At 43.2% G+C, this 22,829-nt stretch overlaps 1 protein-coding gene across 1 annotated transcript; it reads right to left on the minus strand.

Moving 5' to 3' along the window:
* Positions 1-4,726: 4,726 nt before the first annotated feature.
* Positions 4,727-7,518, minus strand: LOC116023341. The gene is made up of 3 exons (XM_031264336.1): positions 6,792-7,518; positions 5,390-6,747; positions 4,727-5,317 (listed from the first exon to the last, which is right to left on the minus strand). The coding sequence occupies exons 1-3, from the start codon at positions 7,516-7,518 to the stop codon at positions 4,727-4,729; spliced, it is 2,676 nt and encodes an 891-aa protein (XP_031120196.1).
* Positions 7,519-22,829: the final 15,311 nt, after the last annotated feature.

The following is a 22,829-nucleotide window of genomic DNA, read 5'->3' on the forward strand; positions in this document are numbered from 1 at the left end:
TTGTCATGGGGATGGTGCCATTTGATATTTTATCTTGAGGAGGTGAGCAGTGATGTAAAAACTGACTCACTATGGGGTTTTTATAACTTCCCTGTTATTTTGAGGAGTGAGCAGTGACGTATATATATATATATATATATATATATATATATATATATATATATATATATATATATATAACTTTATCCTTCAAAATTCACCTCTTATATCAAAAGTCTTATACCAAAGTGACACATTCCACTTCAAACCTATATCTATAACCTTTGAACCAATTAGCTTGCCGTAGCAAAATATTTACACCAAATACAATATACAAATATTTTATACCTAATTATTAGATCAATTATGATTTCACACTTACAGGTTCTATAATCTTCCCATTATTATTCAAATTTAGTTATACCATAACATCAAATCAAGAATTACTACGTGCCTTTGTAATTTACATGGTGATGGTAATAATGTGTTTACCGGTATATTATTTGAGTATTTGAATGTTTGAATACAGTATTGAGCGTAGAGCTCAGTGTACAAGTGAATTCAGTCTGTATTGTCTAGTAAGTCGTGTCCCCCTCACTATGTGGTTGTGAGTCCTTTTATTCCTTTCAGCTCAGTAACGGAGCATTGATGAAGAGTTGAACGTTGGACATCAATACCTAAGGTGTTGAATGCTGAGGAGCTGAACGTCGGTCATCAATGCCGAGGAGCTGAACGTTGGCCATCAATGCTGAGGAGTTGGACCGTTGCGCATTGATGCCGAGGAGTGAGGTGTCTTGGTAGTTTGAACGGCAACTGTCTTGGTTATGACAACGGTTCCGGGTCGGGTACCCAATTACCTTGTCACCAGCCCCCCACTCCCTAGCTAGCGAGAATGGCTGAGGTAGTTAGGGAGTATCAGCCGGTGTTTGAATGGATCGGCCTTGGAACTTGTGGAAGAAGATTTGGTATGTTGAATTCTGGAAGGAAATTTTACCGGAAGGAAACTTCACATATTTGTGGAATATTTCCTAATTTCCCTGCGATTTTGTTTCCTTGTATGGGCCGGCTGCGTATGTATATAAGGACCCTCTCAGAATCTGTGTCTTTCACCCCTCCTCATTACGTTAGCTCAGCTGGGTTCATCATGAGTCCAAAGAGAGCAAGTGCTGCTGAAACAAGTGCGGGGACGAAGAGGCGCCGATCATTCCGTTTGATGGAGCTGGACAGACGTGAGAAGTTGAAGCAGAGGAAGGAGCGTGGGCACGAAGTTGGGGATACCGTTGAGGATCCACTAACCCTTCCGTCAGATGGGGAAGAAGAGGTTGAGGATCCACTAACCCTTCCGTCAGATGGGGAAGAAGAGAAGGATGCCGTGAAGCAACCGAAACAAGTTGGGGAAGAAGAGAAGGATGCCGTGAAGCAACCGAAACAAGTTCCCGTGGAAGACAGTATGGCCATCGTCCTTGTGCCTGATGATGAGCTCCCTTTAGCAGTGGAGTATCCCAAGTCCTCGAAGTCCTCGAAGACCTAGATGCTTGAGTAGGAGTTAGTAGTTTGAAGTGTAATAGTGCGTGATGACATTTATTGGAATAAAACGTTTACTTCAAACTAGTTTTGTGCCGTTTTTTTTTTTTTTTTTTTTTGTCGACCTTGGCACTGGGCCGCGGTTTCTCCTCGGCACTCGACCTCGGCATTGTGCCGAGGTTTCACCTCGGCATAATAATTCAAGATACGAACTATCACAGCATACTTAGGGAGTCCTTAAAATCTTGAAAAATATATGCCAAGATTGTTTCAGGAAATCCCATTGATACTAGGAATATTAGTTTCCTTATACAAAACCCTAGGGTTTTGTATAAAAACCCTTCTTCTTCTTTTGTAATCAACCCTTCTCTTTCTTTCGTACCGATTGCATTCTTGCTTCCATCTATCCTGGTAAGTTCAATGTTTTTTTTTTTTTTTTTTTACGCACTCGCACCTCGGCATGTGACTTCGGCACGGGGCCGAGGTCGCATGACCTCGGCGCTGGGCCGAAGTCACGCTACGGGTCACGCGGCGCCGTGACTTCGGCGCTGGGCCGAGGTCACGGTACGTAACCGTGTTTTTTCTTCTTTTTTTTTTTTTTTCTTTTTTTTTTTAGCTCAAGGCTATGCTTGTGTTGAACTGACGAGTTTGTTTTGTTTTTCGTTTTTCTTTCTGTTGTGCTGATAGGTTGGTGATCGTGCCTACCAATAACCAGGTTAGTTCCTCTATTATGGATTCGAATTCAAATTCGTGCACGGAGTCTTCTAACAATGAATCTTCATCTTATGATGGTGAAGATACATTGACCTATGGTGGTGACACCGAGGCATTGGCCCATGGTGATGACCCCGAAGACACCTCCTCTCTGTCTTCCTCTCCTTCCGAAGAAGACACCGTAGATCTCGATCCTCCTGCCCCTTCTGTTAGTCGTAAAAGGAAGAGGCGCCAGATCTCGTATTCCCCCATAGATAGTTCACTTATCGAGAATACCTATCGCTGTCTAAAACCTGGCGATTTAGAAGATATCCAAGGTCTAGTGTGTGGGAATGTTAGAATTGTCATCCCTGGGCATGATGTTAGTATCATGGAACCCCCAGAGCCCTCCTTCTTTGGTGTTCACCTGTTGTCCGTGCAGGTAGGACTTAGGTTTCCCCTTCACCCTTTCCTGATCGAGTTTCTGAATTTTTATGAAATAGCCCCAGGTCAGCTTGCCCCAAACGGTCACCAGGTTATCGCAGGATTTCTTTCTGTGTGTCGCCAAAAACGGATGAAACCCTCCTTAGGTCTCTTCCAGTCGTTGTTTAGAGTCATGAGGGCACCTAGAGAGGGTAAGGGTTTCGTGTGTATCTCTTCTATGCCCCATAAGCCGCTTTTCGATGATCGTCCCTCCTTCAACAAGGACTGGAAGTCTAGGTTCTTCTTTGTCTCCCTAGGTATTCCTTCTCCTTTTGCTATCGCATGGGGTACCCGAGTTAGATGCCATCCAACTTTAGACGAGAGTCCATATATGCTTAGGAAGGTCAAGAAACTTCGGAAGGGTGGTCCTTTTAAGGTTGTCGGGAGTACTTCTGAGTGGTGGCTTCAGAATTTGGGGTTTAAGAGGATCCGGCCAGCTGCCCTTGACGTACCTGGTACCCCTCTCGGTGTTTAGCTGTTTCTTGCATGCTGTTTTCTTGTAACTGTTTGTCATAACTTGAAATTGTTTGCAGGTGCTATGTCGTCGAAAGGTGCTATATCATCAACAGCTACTCGGTACTTGTCGCAAAGCGGGTAGTATCCTTCCAAGAGAAGCAAAACTGACAAAAAAGGAAAGAAGAGTCAAGCCTCCACATCTGGTGGAGGAGCTTGTATCCTGACGCTTCCGCGAACAAGATCTTCAACTCAGCCAGGATCTTCAACTCAGCCCCCGGCTTCAACTTCGGATGTGGATCCCTTGCCCGAGGGATTGTCTACCCAGCCCCCCGAGCAAGGGGAAGCCTTGCCAGTTCCACGCATTCGAACCAACTTGGTCCGGCTCGGTATGGATGTGCTCCCCGGGAAATCCTTCTTAGAAGGTACTATTGACGCCCCCGAGCTTGTTCGTAGCCTCGTCACCCCAAGAGATGCAGAAATTCTTGAAGAGCAGGGTTTGGCTGCGCTACGGGAGCGATATTGCAAAATGGCGATGGAGTCTGTGTTGATAGGGGACAGTCTTCATTCGCAGTACGAAGCTATGCTCCGCGATTCTCTTTCGCAGAGGAAGAAACTCGCAGAAGACCAACTGCTGCAGGATGCCGAGTTGAAGGAACTGAGGGAAGAGATCAAAACGCTGAAAACTGATTACTCAAAGTTAGAGCAGAAGCTGAAAGATGAGCGAAAGGGGCACAAGGAGACTCGTGCTACTGTTACCAAGCTGGAAAAGGCACGAGAGACGTACAAGCAGTTATCTGAGTTCAAGGATGACGTCCGGGAGTTCATGAGCACTCCAAAAGCTGTAGAGGAGTTTTCTGCGTCCGTGGCTGGTCGGGCTGCACTCGAGGCACAGACTCAGCTAGCATTCGACCTTGGAATGTTCACCATGCAGCAGCAGATTTATCCGGTGCTCAAGGAAGAGAATCCTAATTTTGATCCGGAGGCTGTGGGCTTGCCTAAGTTTATGGAGAATCCCGACCCTGAGTCTGAGGAGTACGACATATCCCCTGTTGATGCAGATGATGCGGGAGTGTCTGATCGTCCTGACAACACCAACACCGCTGCCCAGGACGCTGCTGAGGATCTCACCACTACTACGAAGGATGCTTAGCATATCTGATTTATCTTTCGTTGTTATCCACATTCACACTGTTTTTTGAATACTAGTTTCGCAGTTATTCGTGTGTTGAACACTTGTATTGTTTTTTTGAATACTGAATTCGAGTTGTTTTGAACACTTGTTTTGTTTTTTCGAATTATCTTCTTGTATTTTTTTTTTTTTTTTTGCCCTCGGCACTGGGCCGAGGTTTTACCTCGGCATTGTGCCGAGGTGGGACCTCGGCGTTGTGCCGAGGTGGGACCTCGGCGTTGTGCCGAGGTGAAAACCTCACCTCGGCCTTGTGCCGAGGTGGGACCTCGATAAATATTTTTTTTTTTCAACTTATATGATGCCTCTCTTTATATAAAAAACATGGAATTTTATTCATCTGGGTTGGATGGACCAACACTGTGGACGGACCAAGACAACCTGGACAGACCAGGACTTGACTTCCTAATGATAAAATTTTGTTAAGTGTTCTGAATTCCATATCCTATCAATCAACCTGCCACCTACTATCGTCAACTTGTAAGTTCCTGGGCGAATCACTTCGTCAATGATGTACGGACCCTCCCATTTTTTCGCGAACTTGCCTCCTTCCAAGGGTTGACTAGCTTCCCTTCTTCTCAAAACATAATCACCTACTTGAAAGTACCTGAGTTTAGCTTTGGCGTCATGATAGGACTTCAACTGCCTGTTGTAGTTTTCCATCCTACAGAACGCAGCTTCTCGCCTTTCATCTATGAAATTGAGATCGGTTCCCTGTTGGATCTCATTTTGCTCTGCCTCGTACTCTCCCATCCTTCTACTTGGTATCATCACCTCTGCTGGAGCTCTAGCTTCGAACCCGTAACTCAATGCGAAAGGAGTTTCACCCGTAGCCCTCCTTGGGGTTGTGCGATAGGTCCAAAGGATGCTGTCCAGTTCTTCAACCCACGCCCCGCCAGCTGCTTCCAATTTCCTCTTCAAACCATCAAGGATGGTTCTATTGGCATTCTCTACCTGACCATTTGCCTGTGGGTATGACACCGCCACCCGACTATGCTTGATGCCCCATTCCGTCAAAAAGTCTTAAAACTCTCTGCCTTCAAATTGACGTCCGTTGTCCGTGATTACTTGGATGGGGATGCCGAAGCGGCACAGTATGTTCTTCTCCACGAACTTTTTACACCTGGCTGTTGTGATACTAGCCAGCGGTTCAGCTTCCACCCATTTGGTGAAGTAGTCAATGGCTACGATAATGTACTTCCGGCTTCCCGAGCCCGTGGGAAGGGCTCCTACCAAGTCTATTCCCCATCTCGAGAATGGAATTGCTGTGCTCACCGGAGTGTAGTTGGTTGCGGGTCGTCCTGGCAATGTCTGGAACTCTTGACACTTAGGGCATCGCTTGGCGTATTCTGCGCAATCCTTCAACATCTTTGGCCAGAAGAAACCTTGCAGCATGATGCGTCGAGCTATGGTGTATGCTCCTTGATGCGCGGAGCACACTCCTTCGTGGACTTCTCTCATCATCAGCTTTGCTTCGTCAGGGTACACACACTTCAAGAGTGTGCCATTATAGGATCGTTTATACAACTTGTCTTCCAATATCACGTAGCTGGGTGCCCGCAACCTTGTTAGCTTTGCATCTTGCTCGTCCACTGGTAAAGTGCCTTCCTTCTTGTACTTTGTGATGTGGTCAATCCAACATGGCTCTCTGGATTGCACGGGGCAGACCCATGAGATATCGATGCTGGATGTCTCCAAATCCTCAACCCGAGCAATCTTACGAATGTGGCCAGGGATCCCAGTGCTCAGCTTGGAGAGCATGTCAGCGTCAGCATTCTGTTCTCGAGGTACTTGGTGAATTTCATACCCCTCGAATTCTCGCAAGGTTCGCAGCACTGCGTCCCTGTATCTTTGCATGTTCCCTTCATTGGCTTCGTACTCCCCCGTCACCTGGCCGACCACTAACTTGGAATCACACCGGATGCGAACTTTTTCTGCTCGTAGTCCTGCTGCTAACCGCAGTCCGTTGAGGAGGGCCTCATACTCTGCCTCATTGTTAGATAACTTGAAGTGGAACCTGATTGCATAGTAAGCGCGGAATCCTTCCGGAGTGATGAGCACTACTCCACCACCGCAACCTTTACTGTTGGATGAGCCATCCGTAGACAAGGTCCACCATCCCCCATCTTCATTTTCCACCTGCTCCGTCACCTCGCGGGCTGTGCATTCCACTATGAAGTCTACAAGAGCTTGACCTTTGATGGCGGGCCTTGGTTTGAATTCAATGTCGAACTGGCTGAGGTGCATGGCCCATCTCGCCATCCTAGCAGAGTTAGTGTTCCGTAAGAAACTCCCCAATGGTTGATGTGAGAGTACATGGATGGGATGAGCTTGGAAGTAATGGGCCAACCTTTTAGAGGCGGTGACCGCAACAAACACTGTTTTCTCCACGGCAGTGTACCGTAGTTCTGCGTCGTGTANAATATCTGATGGTACCCACGGAAGGCATCCATGAAGCTCATCAATTCACATCCTGCCATCTCATCTACCAGCTGGTCTATGTTTGGCAAGGGGAATCGATCCATAGGGCATGCTCTGTTGAGATCTGTATAATCCACGCACATTCTCCATGTGGAGCCTTTTGGGGCCAGGACTATGTTGCTCAACCACTCGGGATAATAGATCTCCTTGACATGTCCTGCCTGTGTCAACGCGAACACCTCGTTTTTCACAAAGTCCCTTCGTTCAGCCAACATATATCGCTTTCTTTGTTGTATTGGTCTCTTGGTAGGGTCCACGGCTAACTTGTGAGTTATGATGTTTCGATTGATACCTGGCATGTCTTCTGGGCCCCACGCAAAAACTTCTTTAAACTGTCGGATGACTTCGACTATCTGGGCTCTTAGTTCGGGTGCCAACCCAGTACCAATCTTTACAACCCTATCTGCTCGTGCAGGATCAACCACCACGTCTTCTGTTTCAGATGCAGGCTCGGCGCGGGGCCAGCCCTCCTCTTCTCTCAGCACTTTTTCTGCGATGGTGTGGACCTGCAGATCTTTCTGTCCAATTTTCTTGCACGCTTTGACGTAGCAGCTACGAGCTGCTCTTTGATCTCCTCTCGCAACTCCTATCCGGTATGGCGTGGGAAACTTCATGCACAGATGCTCCATCGAAATTATCGCCTTCAAATCTTCCAGAGCCGGCCTCCCCAGTATGATGTTATGGGCACATGTGAGTTTCACAACGATGAACTCCATGTTTATTTTGGAGGTGTTGGGGCTCACACCTATCTTTACTGGTAGCACCACGGATCCCTCCGTCTCTATTGAATCCCCAGTAAAACCAGAAAGTGGAGTCCGTACCTCTTTGAGTTGATTTCTGGGGAGTCCAGTTTGGTGAAAGTGTCGTAGTACATCACGTTGACTAAGCTTCTGGTGTCTACGAGTATGCGATGCACAATGCTGTCGTTGATCTCCATCTTGATCACCAACGCATCTCGGTGAGGCAGTGGACCTTCTGGGAGGTCATCGTCAGAGAAGGTAATGGCTTCCCTCCTTTGCTTTTTTCCCTTTGGAAGGCTGACCACCTCACCTACATATAACTGACGACTCCACTTCTTCCTTTCTGCTTGTGTGTCTCCGCCTGCAGGGCCTCCGTAGATGAAGTGTATGGTCTGCTTCTTGTGTTTCCTGGGCTCTTCTGTGTCTTTGTCAGAGAGATCTGTTACTGTAACTTGGTCGTGCTCCCTTTTCTTACCACTCGAGGATGACGGCTCGGAGCTGTCGTTCTTCTTCCAAACATTTTTTGGTAAATTACGCGGAGGTTGTTGCTGGCTTGACTTTTGGCTCGGCTTCTGCTGGCCTGACCGTTTGACGAACTGTCTGAAGTATCCCCTCTGGATGAGCTCCTCAATCTGGCGTTTTAACACGTTGCATTCATCGGTATCATGGCCAATCTGGCGTTTTAACACGTTGCATTCATCGGTATCATGGCCCACCTGCCTATGGAACACGTTGCATTCATCGGTATCATGGCCCACCTGCCTATGGAATCTGCAATACTTATCGGTATCATGGCCCACCTGCCTATGGAATCTGCAATACTTGGCGGTATCATGGCCCACCTGCCTATGGAATCTGCAATACTTGGATGTATCATGGCCCACCTGCCTATGGAATCTGCAATACTTGGATCGATCCGCATTTGGGGAGACTTTCATGCACTCCTGCGGAAATTGCACGATCCCCATGTCTTCGGCTTGATTTAGGATTACGCTAACTAGGTGAGTTAGCGGTGTCAGATGTCGCAACGGGATGAGGCGAGGTCGATCATCTCTTCCCTTCTTTGAGGGTGGTTGGTTTGGTCGTGGTGCCTGGCTGGGCGGACCAGCTTTATCAGGTCGCCCACTCTTTCGTCCTTCCTCCTCATCCTTTTTCCTCCTGTCAGCCTCCTCAGTGTCTGCGTACCGGTTGGCCGTTCTCATGAGTTCTTCATAAGAGCGTGGGTGGTGGGCGTTCATTTGTTTGTGGAAATCACCTGACCTCAGTGCTTGGGCGTTCATTTGTTTGTGGAAATCACCTGACCTCAGTGCTTGGATGAAGATGAGTTTGTGGAAATCACCTGACCTCAGTGCTTGGATGAAGATGAGAATCGGGAAATCACCTGACCTCAGTGCTTGGATGAAGATGAGAATCGATGCCTTCGAATCGAAGTCATATACGTTGTTGACTTCTTTTTTCCATTTGCTTAAGAAGTCTCGTAGGCTTTCTCCCTTATCCTGCTTTACCCCACCGAGATGTGAGAATGGTTTCTTATGTTGTATACTCCCTGAGAAATAAGACAAGAAACTTTTGGATAGCTCTGCAAAAGTCTGAATTGATCCGTCTGGGATTGTGTTAAACCAATCTTGAGCAGTCCCGTCCAAAGTGGACAAGAACGCTCTGCACATTATGGCATCACTTGCCCCGATCATGACCATGGCTGCCTTGTATCTTGTCATATGGGTACGCGGATCTGAAGTGCCAGTGTAGGCCTTGATGGTGGGTAGTCGAAAGTCTTTTGGAAGAGGAACTTCCATTATGTCAGGAGAGAATGGAGCGGCCATTCTTACCTCCGGTTCTGGTGAGTGTTCTCTTGCTTCTACTTTCTTTTCCAAATCATCTATCTGCCTTTGGAGTCTTTCCACCAGGCCTTCCTGTGGTGTTTTGTGTCTAGTGGAGTGACGCGGAGCCAATCCACCAGATTCGCCCATCCTTTCTCCGGATGGTCGTTTGGTTACTGCCTTTCCTGCTTGGGCACGGGGACCTCTATTGGAGGATCCTTGCACCCCCAACCGATCTCGGATAGATCTAGAAGCCGCCGGTCGTTCTCGAACAAATCTGGAAACTAGTTGAGTTCCACCTTCCTGTCGTTGAGTTCTGTTTTGCCTTGGAGATTGCACTTCTTCCTCCAGAGGGGGTGGTGGTGGTAAGATCTGGCCTTGCATTCCTGCGACTAGTTGGGCCATCGTCGCTGCCGCCTGTTGGATGATCTGCGCTGCCGCCTGAAGGTCCACCACCTGGGCGGGAGCAGCAGTTGCTGGGAGGGGAGTACGGCCACCACCATGGTTGTTGTTGAGTTGGGTACGGAGGTCACTTTCTCTGCGGTTATTGTTGTTGAGTTGGCTGCGAAGGTCACCTCCACGGTTGCTGTTGAGCTGCTCACGAAGATCACCCGAGGGGTGACCCTTGTTCACCTGACTAGGTGTGTGCGAGCTGCTGGATCCAGATGCCATTGATAGTGATGAGATGAACTGAGTGGTTTTTTGATTTTGTGATTTTAGCCTGAGATCTGATCTCGGCTCTCAACGAGAGCACCAATGACGGTAATAATGTGTTTACCGGTATATTATTTGAGTATTTGAATGTTTGAATACAGTATTGAGCGTAGAGCTCAGTGTACAAGTGAATTCAGTCTGTATTGTCTAGTAAGTCGTGTCCCCTCACTATGTGGTTGTGAGTCCTTTTATTCCTTTCAGCTCAGTAAAAGAGCATTGATGAAGAGTTGAACGTTGGACATCAATACCTAAGGTGTTGAATGCTGAGGAGCTGAACGTCGGTCATCAATGCCGAGGAGCTGAACGTTGGCCATCAATGCTGAGGAGTTGGACCGTTGCGCATTGATACCGAGGAGTGAGGTGTCTTGGTAGTTTGAACGGCAACTGTCTTGGTTATGACAACGGTTCCGGGTCGGGTACCCAATTACCCTGTCACATGGCGACCAAGGGACATACGCAACTCTTTAGTACAGAACATGCAGCAAGTGGATCATGGACGCCACTTGGAAGGCTTCACTAATCGGCATGCCCTCATCACGAATCTCGTCAAAGAGTAATTGCAACTCTTCAACTTGACTCAGCACGGTTTTTGAATCCACCATCTTGAAGTCAAACAACCTGCCAACAACAAATTTCTTGGCNTGTTTGTGGAAATCACCTGACCTCAGTGCTTGGATGAAGATGAGAATCGATGCCTTCGAATCGAAGTCATATACGTTGTTGACTTCTTTTTTCCATTTGCTTAAGAAGTCTCGTAGGCTTTCTCCCTTATCCTGCTTTACCCCACCGAGATGTGAGAATGGTTTCTTATGTTGTATACTCCCTGAGAAATAAGACAAGAAACTTTTGGATAGCTCTGCAAAAGTCTGAATTGATCCGTCTGGGATTGTGTTAAACCAATCTTGAGCAGTCCCGTCCAAAGTGGACAAGAACGCTCTGCACATTATGGCATCACTTGCCCCGATCATGACCATGGCTGCCTTGTATCTTGTCATATGGGTACGCGGATCTGAAGTGCCAGTGTAGGCCTTGATGGTGGGTAGTCGAAAGTCTTTTGGAAGAGGAACTTCCATTATGTCAGGAGAGAATGGAGCGGCCATTCTTACCTCCGGTTCTGGTGAGTGTTCTCTTGCTTCTACTTTCTTTTCCAAATCATCTATCTGCCTTTGGAGTCTTTCCACCAGGCCTTCCTGTGGTGTTTTGTGTCTAGTGGAGTGACGCGGAGCCAATCCACCAGATTCGCCCATCCTTTCTCCGGATGGTCGTTTGGTTACTGCCTTTCCTGCTTGGGCACGGGGACCTCTATTGGAGGATCCTTGCACCCCCAACCGATCTCGGATAGATCTAGAAGCCGCCGGTCGTTCTCGAACAAATCTGGAAACTAGTTGAGTTCCACCTTCCTGTCGTTGAGTTCTGTTTTGCCTTGGAGATTGCACTTCTTCCTCCAGAGGGGGTGGTGGTGGTAAGATCTGGCCTTGCATTCCTGCGACTAGTTGGGCCATCGTCGCTGCCGCCTGTTGGATGATCTGCGCTGCCGCCTGAAGGTCCACCACCTGGGCGGGAGCAGCAGTTGCTGGGAGGGGAGTACGGCCACCACCATGGTTGTTGTTGAGTTGGGTACGGAGGTCACTTTCTCTGCGGTTATTGTTGTTGAGTTGGCTGCGAAGGTCACCTCCACGGTTGCTGTTGAGCTGCTCACGAAGATCACCCGAGGGGTGACCCTTGTTCACCTGACTAGGTGTGTGCGAGCTGCTGGATCCAGATGCCATTGATAGTGATGAGATGAACTGAGTGGTTTTTTGATTTTGTGATTTTAGCCTGAGATCTGATCTCGGCTCTCAACGAGAGCACCAATGACGGTAATAATGTGTTTACCGGTATATTATTTGAGTATTTGAATGTTTGAATACAGTATTGAGCGTAGAGCTCAGTGTACAAGTGAATTCAGTCTGTATTGTCTAGTAAGTCGTGTCCCCTCACTATGTGGTTGTGAGTCCTTTTATTCCTTTCAGCTCAGTAAAAGAGCATTGATGAAGAGTTGAACGTTGGACATCAATACCTAAGGTGTTGAATGCTGAGGAGCTGAACGTCGGTCATCAATGCCGAGGAGCTGAACGTTGGCCATCAATGCTGAGGAGTTGGACCGTTGCGCATTGATACCGAGGAGTGAGGTGTCTTGGTAGTTTGAACGGCAACTGTCTTGGTTATGACAACGGTTCCGGGTCGGGTACCCAATTACCCTGTCACATGGCGACCAAGGGACATACGCAACTCTTTAGTACAGAACATGCAGCAAGTGGATCATGGACGCCACTTGGAAGGCTTCACTAATCGGCATGCCCTCATCACGAATCTCGTCAAAGAGTAATTGCAACTCTTCAACTTGACTCAGCACGGTTTTTGAATCCACCATCTTGAAGTCAAACAACCTGCCAACAACAAATTTCTTGGCCCCGGCATCCTCGCTTCGGTACTTGTGGTCCAAAGCTTCCCACAGTGCCTTAGCCGAGCCAATTTTACGATAAACATCGTAAAGGGAGTCAACCAACCCATTCAGAATGTAGTTGCGGCAAAGGAAGTCAGAATCCTTCCAAAGCCCAACTGCCATTACTGACTAAGGGTCTTGTTCCTTCACCACCGGAACCGTCTCGGTCAAGAACCTTGACAAGCCGAGAGTAGCGAGGTAAAACAGCATCTTTTGCTGCCACCTCTTGAAAAATGCTCCCCGAAAACTTATCCGGCTTTTCGGCCGAACCACTTGGTACCGTAGGTACCCTCATCGTGGGGATATACCCCTCCGAACTGACACCCCCTTGTGAACCTACGTTCACTGGTGCCTGGGATTGTGCAACATTGTTGCCATTCCCACCGCTGTTGTTTTCGACAACATTAGGATTTTCATCCCCAAGGTTGGCTACTAGCAACACGTTTTCCATTTCTTTTCAGAAATCCGAAAGTCAGAAGGAGTAGAAGAACAAATAAGGTTTTAAGAGTGTTAGAGAAAACTCTCTCTGACGATCGGAAATACAAGAAAATGGAAAAAACGAAAGCAAAACAAATTACACGGAAAAATAATCCACGTAGGATTAAACAATTACTTGCGATGAAGATACCACGCTCGGTTGAGTGGCCTTGGAAGAAGACGGGTGAACTGTATGGACTTCGGGGTGGTTGGAAGCACGAGTCGTGTTGTCACTATCCTTAAAACCTTATTTGCCGCTTCCCGATGTGCTGGAACGTTGCGGCCTAGGCTTCCCAGGATAAAACGTGCTACGATCCGCCGTTTGTGCACTCAAACTTGGACCCGGCGAACTAAACCGTGGGAAGAACGCAGATGGCTTGAAAGAAATATGAGCAGGGTTTTGAGGAGAAAGCAGTGTATTCGTGTGTTCTTGGTTTGTGTTGATGTGTATTTTTCAAACCTGCTGCTCACAACGAATATGTAGTGAAGGATGGGATCATTGCATTAAATCTGGCATTTAATTCCCATTCGTAACCACTAGCAACCTATTTACACCCACACTTAATCCATTTAACCAAGAAATAAACTCTGAAATAAAGATTGGAATTAATCACATTAACTCCATAATATTAAGAGTTATTTCTGAACGGATCCAGAAGGTGAACGGTCGCAATTGAGAGGTCACCAAAGTCGCTATTCGAGACATCGTTCATATCTGCGTACCTCAGAGACATAGCTCGTGCCGCGAGACGTCGAGAAGTGCTAGCTTCGAGACATCAAATTGGTCCGCGAGACGTCGAACGCGCGCGCCGACTCGGGGCTGCGCGATATCGCTCTTGTACGCGACTTGGTTCGAGACATTGAACTACCTCTCGAGAGGTCAGTTCGTTTGATGTCTCGAACGAGAGATCAATTCGATCTCATGTGGTCTGAGATGGTCGAAAATATGGCATAACTTAGCCCGCAAGGCCTGCCAATTTTTCGGACGACATTCGTGCCCGCAGGTGCCGGCGCACACAAGTTCAAGCCTTTCGAACTCATTTTGGAATTTGATTTGCACCCCCCCCCCTGCGCGCGAGAGAGAGCATCTATGCTATACAAGTTACTTAGTCATAAAAAGTCCCTTGTATATATAGTGGTGCAAAAGTTCATTCCAAACCAATGTGGGACAAAGCTACATAAGCTTTCCACACTTGAATTCCATCTCAAATGGGTCTACTTTGAGAATCAATTTCTCATTCATGAGATCTATGTACTCTACTAGCTGTACGGTAGAACGTGATGTCTTTGAACCGACTGCCGTTTGTGTAGACATTGACAAATCTCACACAGGAACCTTCCAACCACGGTTTGTTCTCATGACTGTGCCCATTTTGGTCGTGGGTCACCGTTCTTGGTTCTGCAAGAGTTTCTAAAGAATTAAGCCCCTTCAATTCTCCTTTGAAGCGACCCTCACTTCTCTCTCACATAGGTGATTCTTTCTCGAGTTTCCCGCAACTCAACATATGTCAATTGACATTGCATACATAACATATGTCAAATACACTCGAATCATTAAAGCACTGGTGTGCTAGCCTCAATCTGGAGTCACTGTTTTAACGAGGAGTGGTAGGGAGTCCGGGGACCCCCACAGTGACACGCTATTCCACAATTTAGTTGTCCCATTGAACCTAGGTGCCAGCTAGGTTGGGTATCCATTATGGAATTTTTAGTCCAAGGGCTTTAGACCCATTCCTCGTGCCAACTTCTCGACAACTTCTTTGCTCAACCCTTTGGTTAGCGGATCCGCTATATTGTCTATTGACCTCACGAAGTCAATCGAGACAACACCAGTTGCGAGAAGTTGTTTAATGGTGTTATGTCTACGACGCATATGTCTAGACTTACCATTATAAATCTGACTCTTTACTCTCGCAATTGTTGCTTGACTGTCACAATGCACACAAATTGGAGGTACAGGTCTTTCCCAACTTGGAATATCTTCCAAAAATGGCGTAGCCATTCAGCCTCTTCACAGCATTTGTCCAAGGCAATCATTTCTGATTCAATTGTGGATCTAGCTATTACTGTTTGCTTGGAGGATTTCCATGCAACGGCTGCACCGGCTAGTGTAAACACATAACCACTCGTGGATTTAGAATCCTTAATGTCAGATATCCAGCTAGCATCGCTATACCCTTCAAGTACAGCAGGATATCTTACATAGTGCAATTCGAGATCACGAGTATACCTTAAGTATCTCATAACCCTTACTATTGCCTTCCAGTGAATCACACCGGGATTGCTAGTATACCTGCTAAGTTTACTAACAACAAAGGCAATATCCGGCCTTGTACAACTCATAAGATACATCAAACTACCAATTACCCGAGCATATTCTACTTGAGAAATACACTCTCCGTGGTTCTTGGTTAGTTGAACATTTGTATCAAATGGTGTATTAGCCAATTGATTATCATCCTTGTTAAATTTTTCAAGGATTTTATCAACATAATGAGATTGGCTCAACACAAGACCATCAGGTCTTTTAATGATTTTAATCCCGAGGATTAAATCAGCCAAACCCATATCCTTCATGTCAAACCTTGCATTTAACATGTTCTTGGTAGACTTGATCATTCGATCATTACTACCGATGATGAGTATATCATCCACATATAAACAAAGAATGACGTAGCCATCTACCGTTTCCTTAACGTAGATACATTTGTCACTTTCGTTTATTTTGAACCCATTAGTTAACATCGAGTGGTCAAACTTCTCGTGCCATTGCTTAGGCGCTTGTTTCAAACCATAGAGCGATTTAACTAATTTACATACTTTCTTTTCTTGGCCTGGAACCACAAACCCTTCGGGTTGGTCCATATAGATTTCCTCATCTAATTCACCGTTCAAGAAAGCTATTTTCACATCCATTTGATGAACTTCCAAATTCCGCAAAGCTGCTATGGCAAGGATCATCCTAATGGAGTTTATTCTCGTCACAGGAGAATACGTATCAAAGTAATCAAGGCCTTCTCGTTGCCTATAACCCTTTATTACAAGTCTAGCCTTATACTTCTCGATGGAACCGTCTGGTTTCATTTTCCTTTTAAAGACCCACTTGGATCCTAAAGGTTTACAACCTGGAGGAAGATCAACAAGTTCCCAAGTGTGATTCTGTAGGATAGGAGGAAGATCAACAAGTTCCCAAGTGTGATTCTGTAGGATAGAATGAAGATCAACAAGTTCCCAAGTGTGATTCTGTAGGATAGAATCCACTTCAACAAGTTCCCAAGTGTGATTCTGTAGGATAGAATCCACTTCGCTTTTGATCGCTTCCTTCCACATTGGACCCTCCGTAGAAGTCACAGCTTCTTTATAAGTCCGAGGTTCGTTTTCCGTAGAAGTCACAGCTTCTTTATAAGTCCGAGGTTCGTTTTCTATCAAGCAAGAGAGAAAATCTGGTTCATTTTCTATCAAACAAGTTAGAGTATTCGAATCATACTCTAATAAGTAAGTTAGAAAATCGGGACCAAATGAATCATACTCTAATAAGTAAGTTAGAAAATCGGGACCAAATGATTTTTACTCTAATAAGTAAGTTAGAAAATCGGGACCAAATGATTTTTCAACTCTCGCCCGTTTACTACGTCTGGGACCAAATGATTTTTCAACTCTCGCCCGTTTACTACGTCTTGGCTCAAGCTCGGGTATTTCCTCAGAATGCCCGACACCATTGTCCATAGCAACATCAACCTCTCGAAGTGATGTACCTGGTTCATCCATCTCTCGAAGTGACATAATCGGTCCGTCGACCTCTCGAAGTGACATACTAGGTATGTTAACCTCTCGAAGTAACGTACTTGATCTGTCGACCTCTCGAAGTGACGCACTGGGTTTCTCGACCTCTCGAAGTGACATGCTTGGTCTTTCATTAGACCTACAAGGAAATACATTTTCAAAGAAACTTGCATTCCTTGATTCGATTATAGTGTTCTTATGTACATCCGGATTATGGGACTCGTGTACTAAGAACCTATAAGCACTACTATTGTGTGCATATCCAATAAAGATACAATCCACCGTCTTTGGACCTATCTTTATTTTCTTTGGTGTTGGAACCAAAACTTTGGCAGGACACCCCCACACTTTGAGGTATTTGTAGGAAGGTTTCCTACCTTTCCACAGCTCATAAGGAGTCTTATCGAGCTTCTTGTGAGGTACCTTATTCAAAAGGTAATTACTTGTCAAAATCGCCTCACCCCACATGCTTTGAGGTAGGCCCGAACTTATAAGCATCGCATTCATCATCTCTTTCAATGTGCGATTCTTACGTTCGGCAATACCATTCGATTGAGGTGCATAAGGCGCAGTACGCTCGTGTATTATTCCAACACTCGCACAGAAGTCACCGATAGGTACTTCGTACTCACCACCTCTATCGCTTCTAACCTTTTTAATCTTTCGATTAAGTTGGTTTTCCACTTCATCCTTATAAAGAATGAATTTTTCCTTGGCTTCGTCTTTGCTCTTTAGCAAATACACATAGCAAAATCGTGTGCAATCATCGATAAACGTGATAAAATATTTATTACCACCTCTCGATTGAACCGATCTAAAATCGCACAAATCGCTATGTACCAAAGTTAGTGGCTCGCTCTCCCTTTCAACCGATTTGAAGGGAGTTTTTGTTAGTTTTGCCTCAACACAAATTTCACATTTATTTGTATTAACTTGAAAATTAGGGATATGGTTCATGCTAATTAATCTACGCATAGAATTTAAATTAACATGACCTAGTCTACCATGCCACAAATTGGAAGACCCAAGCAAGTAAACGGAATTAACTTTGCTTTTATTGATAATCGACACTACATTGAGCTTAAAAAGCCCGTCAGTTACATAGCCCTTACCAACAAACATCCCTAACTTTGACAAAACCACTTTGTCAGATTCGAAGACCATCTTGAATCCATGCTTGTTCAACAACGAGCCAGAAACAAGATTCTTCCTAAGGTCCGGAACATACAGCACATTGTTCAATGTCAGTTCCTTCCCGGAAGTCATCTTCAGAATCACCTTGCCCATGCCCTCAACATTGGACTGAGCAGAGTTTCCCATCCAGACCTTCTCGCCCTCAACGGCCTCAAAGGTGCTGAACATCTCCCGGTTGCAACATAGATGTTTCGTTGCGCCGGTGTCGATGAACCATTCGCGCGGGTTGGAGCCCACTAGGTTCACCTCCGTGACCATAGCCGAAAGGCTAATATCAGCCACTTTTTGGCTCATATCACCAACCATGTTGGCTTCAGAACCCTTGTTCTTTTTCTTTGGAGCCTTGCACTCCATCGACTTGTGGCCCATCTTGCCACAATTGTAGCATTTCCCTTGGAACTTGCCCTTGGAAACACCACCTTTCGGACCCAGCTTTTTCTTTCCCTTCTTGGCCTTCTTGGAGCTTTGCCCGTGCTCCACCACGTTGGCTTTGGCACCTCCCACGAGAGGTCCTCTACCATCACTGGTCCTGTTTCCTTCTCCGACTTGAAGTCGCTGGATCAGGTCCTCCAGACTCATCTCCTTTCGCTTATGCTTCAGGTAATTCTTGAAGTCCTTCCATCCCGGAGGCAGCAAGTGGATCATGGACGCCACTTGGAAGGCTTCACTAATCGGCATGCCCTCATCACGAATCTCGTCAAAGAGTAATTGCAACTCTTCAACTTGACTCAGCACGGTTTTTGAATCCACCATCTTGAAGTCAAACAACCTGCCAACAACAAATTTCTTGGCCCCGGCATCCTCGCTTCGGTACTTGTGGTCCAAAGCTTCCCACAGTGCCTTAGCCGAGCCAATTTTACGATAAACATCGTAAAGGGAGTCAACCAACCCATTCAGAATGTAGTTGCGGCAAAGGAAGTCAGAATCCTTCCAAAGCCCAACTNTTGAGGAGAAAGCAGTGTATTCGTGTGTTCTTGGTTTGTGTTGATGTGTATTTTTCAAACCTGCTGCTCACAACGAATATGTAGTGAAGGATGGGATCATTGCATTAAATCTGGCATTTAATTCCCATTCGTAACCACTAGCAACCTATTTACACCCACACTTAATCCATTTAACCAAGAAATAAACTCTGAAATAAAGATTGGAATTAATCACATTAACTCCATAATATTAAGAGTTATTTCTGAACGGATCCAGAAGGTGAACGGTCGCAATTGAGAGGTCACCAAAGTCGCTATTCGAGACATCGTTCATATCTGCGTACCTTAGAGACATAGCTCGTGCCGCGAGACGTTGAGAAGTGCTAGCTTCGAGACATCACACTGCATCGAGACATCAAATTGGTCCGCGAGACGTCGAACGCGCGCGCCGACCCGGGGCTGCGCGATATCGCTCTCGTACGCGACTTGGTTCGAGACATTGAACTACCTCTCGAGAGGTCAGTTCGTTTGATGTCTCGAACGAGAGATCAATTCGATCTCATGTGGTCTGAGATGGTCGAAAATATGGCATAACTTAGCCCGCAAGGCCTGCCAATTTTTCGGACGACATTCGTGCCCGCAGGTGCCGGCGCACACAAGTTCAAGCCTTTCGAACTCATTTTGGAATTTGATTTGCACCCCCCCCTGCGCGCGAGAGAGAGCATCTATGCTATACAAGTTACTTAGTCATAAAAAGTCCCTTGTATATATAGTGGTGCAAAAGTTCATTCCAAACCAATGTGGGACAAAGCTACATAAGCTTTCCACACTTGAATTCCATCTCAAATGGGTCTACTTTGAGAATCAATTTCTCATTCACCCATTATCCATTTTGAGCGTATAATATATCGATTTCTTCATCTAAGAACGAAGAACCCGAATCCACTTTGACCCGATCCAAAATCGGAAGTGGACCCGCAAATATTTATACCACAAAATGGCCACTTAAAATGCCATTTTTAGTGCAATTTTCCAACATATATATATATATATATATATACATATATATATGCATATATATATACATATATATATGCATATATATATGTATATATATATGCATATATATATGTATATATATATGCATATATATATATATATGCATATATATATATGTATATATATATACATATATATATTCGGTTTGGTCGATTAATCGATCTTTCACCAAATTTTGCACACCCCTACCCATTAACAGGAGTGATCCTGGCGTTTTGCACAAAATCTACTATACTAATAAGAGCCAAAGAGAGTTAGGCCTAAAATGGGTAGAAAAAATGGCGGTCAAATTATTTAATCAAATGGATGGTTCAGATGAATTATTTAATCAAATAGATGGTTAAGATAATTCAGATTAATATTATTAATAGAGATTACCTAATTTAACCTTACTTTTATGATTATCCGTTAAGTTTTCCGTTAAATATTATCTTCTCCGTTAATATTCCGTTAACTTTTAACTTACCCATTAATTTATATAAGAAAGGTCTTAGGTTCGAACCTCATCTCAATCAAATTTAACATAATTAAGTTTCTCACTCTATTTTACTCTTATTAAATTAAATAAATTAGTAGCTACAACAAAAAATGATACATATGTATTTCTTTAATTTAGAATTATGTGTCTACAATACCTTTATTTGAAAAAAGTATTCATTACCAAAAAATTAAATTAAAATAAGAGAAATAATTTCATTAGTTATATTGTCTTTATTTTCTCTCATGCAAAGATTCTTTACATTCAAATTTATCAATTGATATTCATTACATTGTCCATTATCTTATTTTTACAATATCTTGTAATTAAATATCAAAGTTATAGTACAAAATAATGTTATATATTTATTTACCAAGTATTTTATTAATACTATGAATTTTTTTTTAAATAATTTGAAGCTAATTATATTAACTATTTGGGGATTGGTTGACAAAGAGAGTACTCAAATAATAACCCAATAAATTGAAGCGGAATCACTCTGTTTTTACTCTTATTGAATTAAATAAATTAGTAGTTACACCAAAAAATGATACATATGTATTTCTTTAATACCATGAAAAAAATAAAAAAGAATAGTTGGAAACCAATCATATTAACTACTTGGGGGATTTGTTGAGAATGAAAGTACTCAAATGACCCATTACCCAGCAAATTGAAGCTAGAAACTACCTTTTAATATTTTGGAATACATAATATTTTAAATTTTCAAATTTTTATTNATATATATATACATATATATATGCATATATATATACATATATATATGCATATATATATGTATATATATATGCATATATATATGTATATATATATGCATATATATATATATATGCATATATATATATGTATATATATATACATATATATATTCGGTTTGGTCGATTAATCGATCTTTCACCAAATTTTGCACACCCCTACCCATTAACAGGAGTGATCCTGGCGTTTTGCACAAAATCTACTATACTAATAAGAGCCAAAGAGAGTTAGGCCTAAAATGGGTAGAAAAAATGGCGGTCAAATTATTTAATCAAATGGATGGTTCAGATGAATTATTTAATCAAATAGATGGTTAAGATAATTCAGATTAATATTATTAATAGAGATTACCTAATTTAACCTTACTTTTATGATTATCCGTTAAGTTTTCCGTTAAATATTATCTTCTCCGTTAATATTCCGTTAACTTTTAACTTACCCATTAATTTATATAAGAAAGGTCTTAGGTTCGAACCTCATCTCAATCAAATTTAACATAATTAAGTTTCTCACTCTATTTTACTCTTATTAAATTAAATAAATTAGTAGCTACAACAAAAAATGATACATATGTATTTCTTTAATTTAGAATTATGTGTCTACAATACCTTTATTTGAAAAAAGTATTCATTACCAAAAAATTAAATTAAAATAAGAGAAATAATTTCATTAGTTATATTGTCTTTATTTTCTCTCATGCAAAGATTCTTTACATTCAAATTTATCAATTGATATTCATTACATTGTCCATTATCTTATTTTTACAATATCTTGTAATTAAATATCAAAGTTATAGTACAAAATAATGTTATATATTTATTTACCAAGTATTTTATTAATACTATGAATTTTTTTTTAAATAATTTGAAGCTAATTATATTAACTATTTGGGGATTGGTTGACAAAGAGAGTACTCAAATAATAACCCAATAAATTGAAGCGGAATCACTCTGTTTTTACTCTTATTGAATTAAATAAATTAGTAGTTACACCAAAAAATGATACATATGTATTTCTTTAATACCATGAAAAAAATAAAAAAGAATAGTTGGAAACCAATCATATTAACTACTTGGGGGATTTGTTGAGAATGAAAGTACTCAAATGACCCATTACCCAGCAAATTGAAGCTAGAAACTACCTTTTAATATTTTGGAATACATAATATTTTAAATTTTCAAATTTTTTAATATTTTGGAATACATAATATTTTAAATTTTCAAATTTTTATTTATTTTGGAATACATAATATTTTAAATTTTCAAATTTTTATTAATTTTGGAATACATAATATTTTAAATTTTCAAATTTTTATTAATTTATTTAATCTTTTTTCTTAAACTTTTCAAATTTTTATTAATTTATTTAATCTTTTTTCTTAAACTAGTCAAATTTTTATTAATTTATTTAATCTTTTTTCTTAAACTAGAGATTTCTTTATCCATAATAACTCATTCAACAATAATGGTTGAACCAAATGAACTCCAAGCAGAACACCTAAAGGAAAGTCCATAGCTCCTATATCATAATCTCATTGCATGACGTTGTCATCTATGCTACCAACAATAACTGAATTG

Source organism: Ipomoea triloba, chromosome 6 (genome assembly GCF_003576645.1).
Source record: "Ipomoea triloba cultivar NCNSP0323 chromosome 6, ASM357664v1".
Lineage (NCBI taxonomy): Eukaryota > Viridiplantae > Streptophyta > Magnoliopsida > Solanales > Convolvulaceae > Ipomoea > Ipomoea triloba.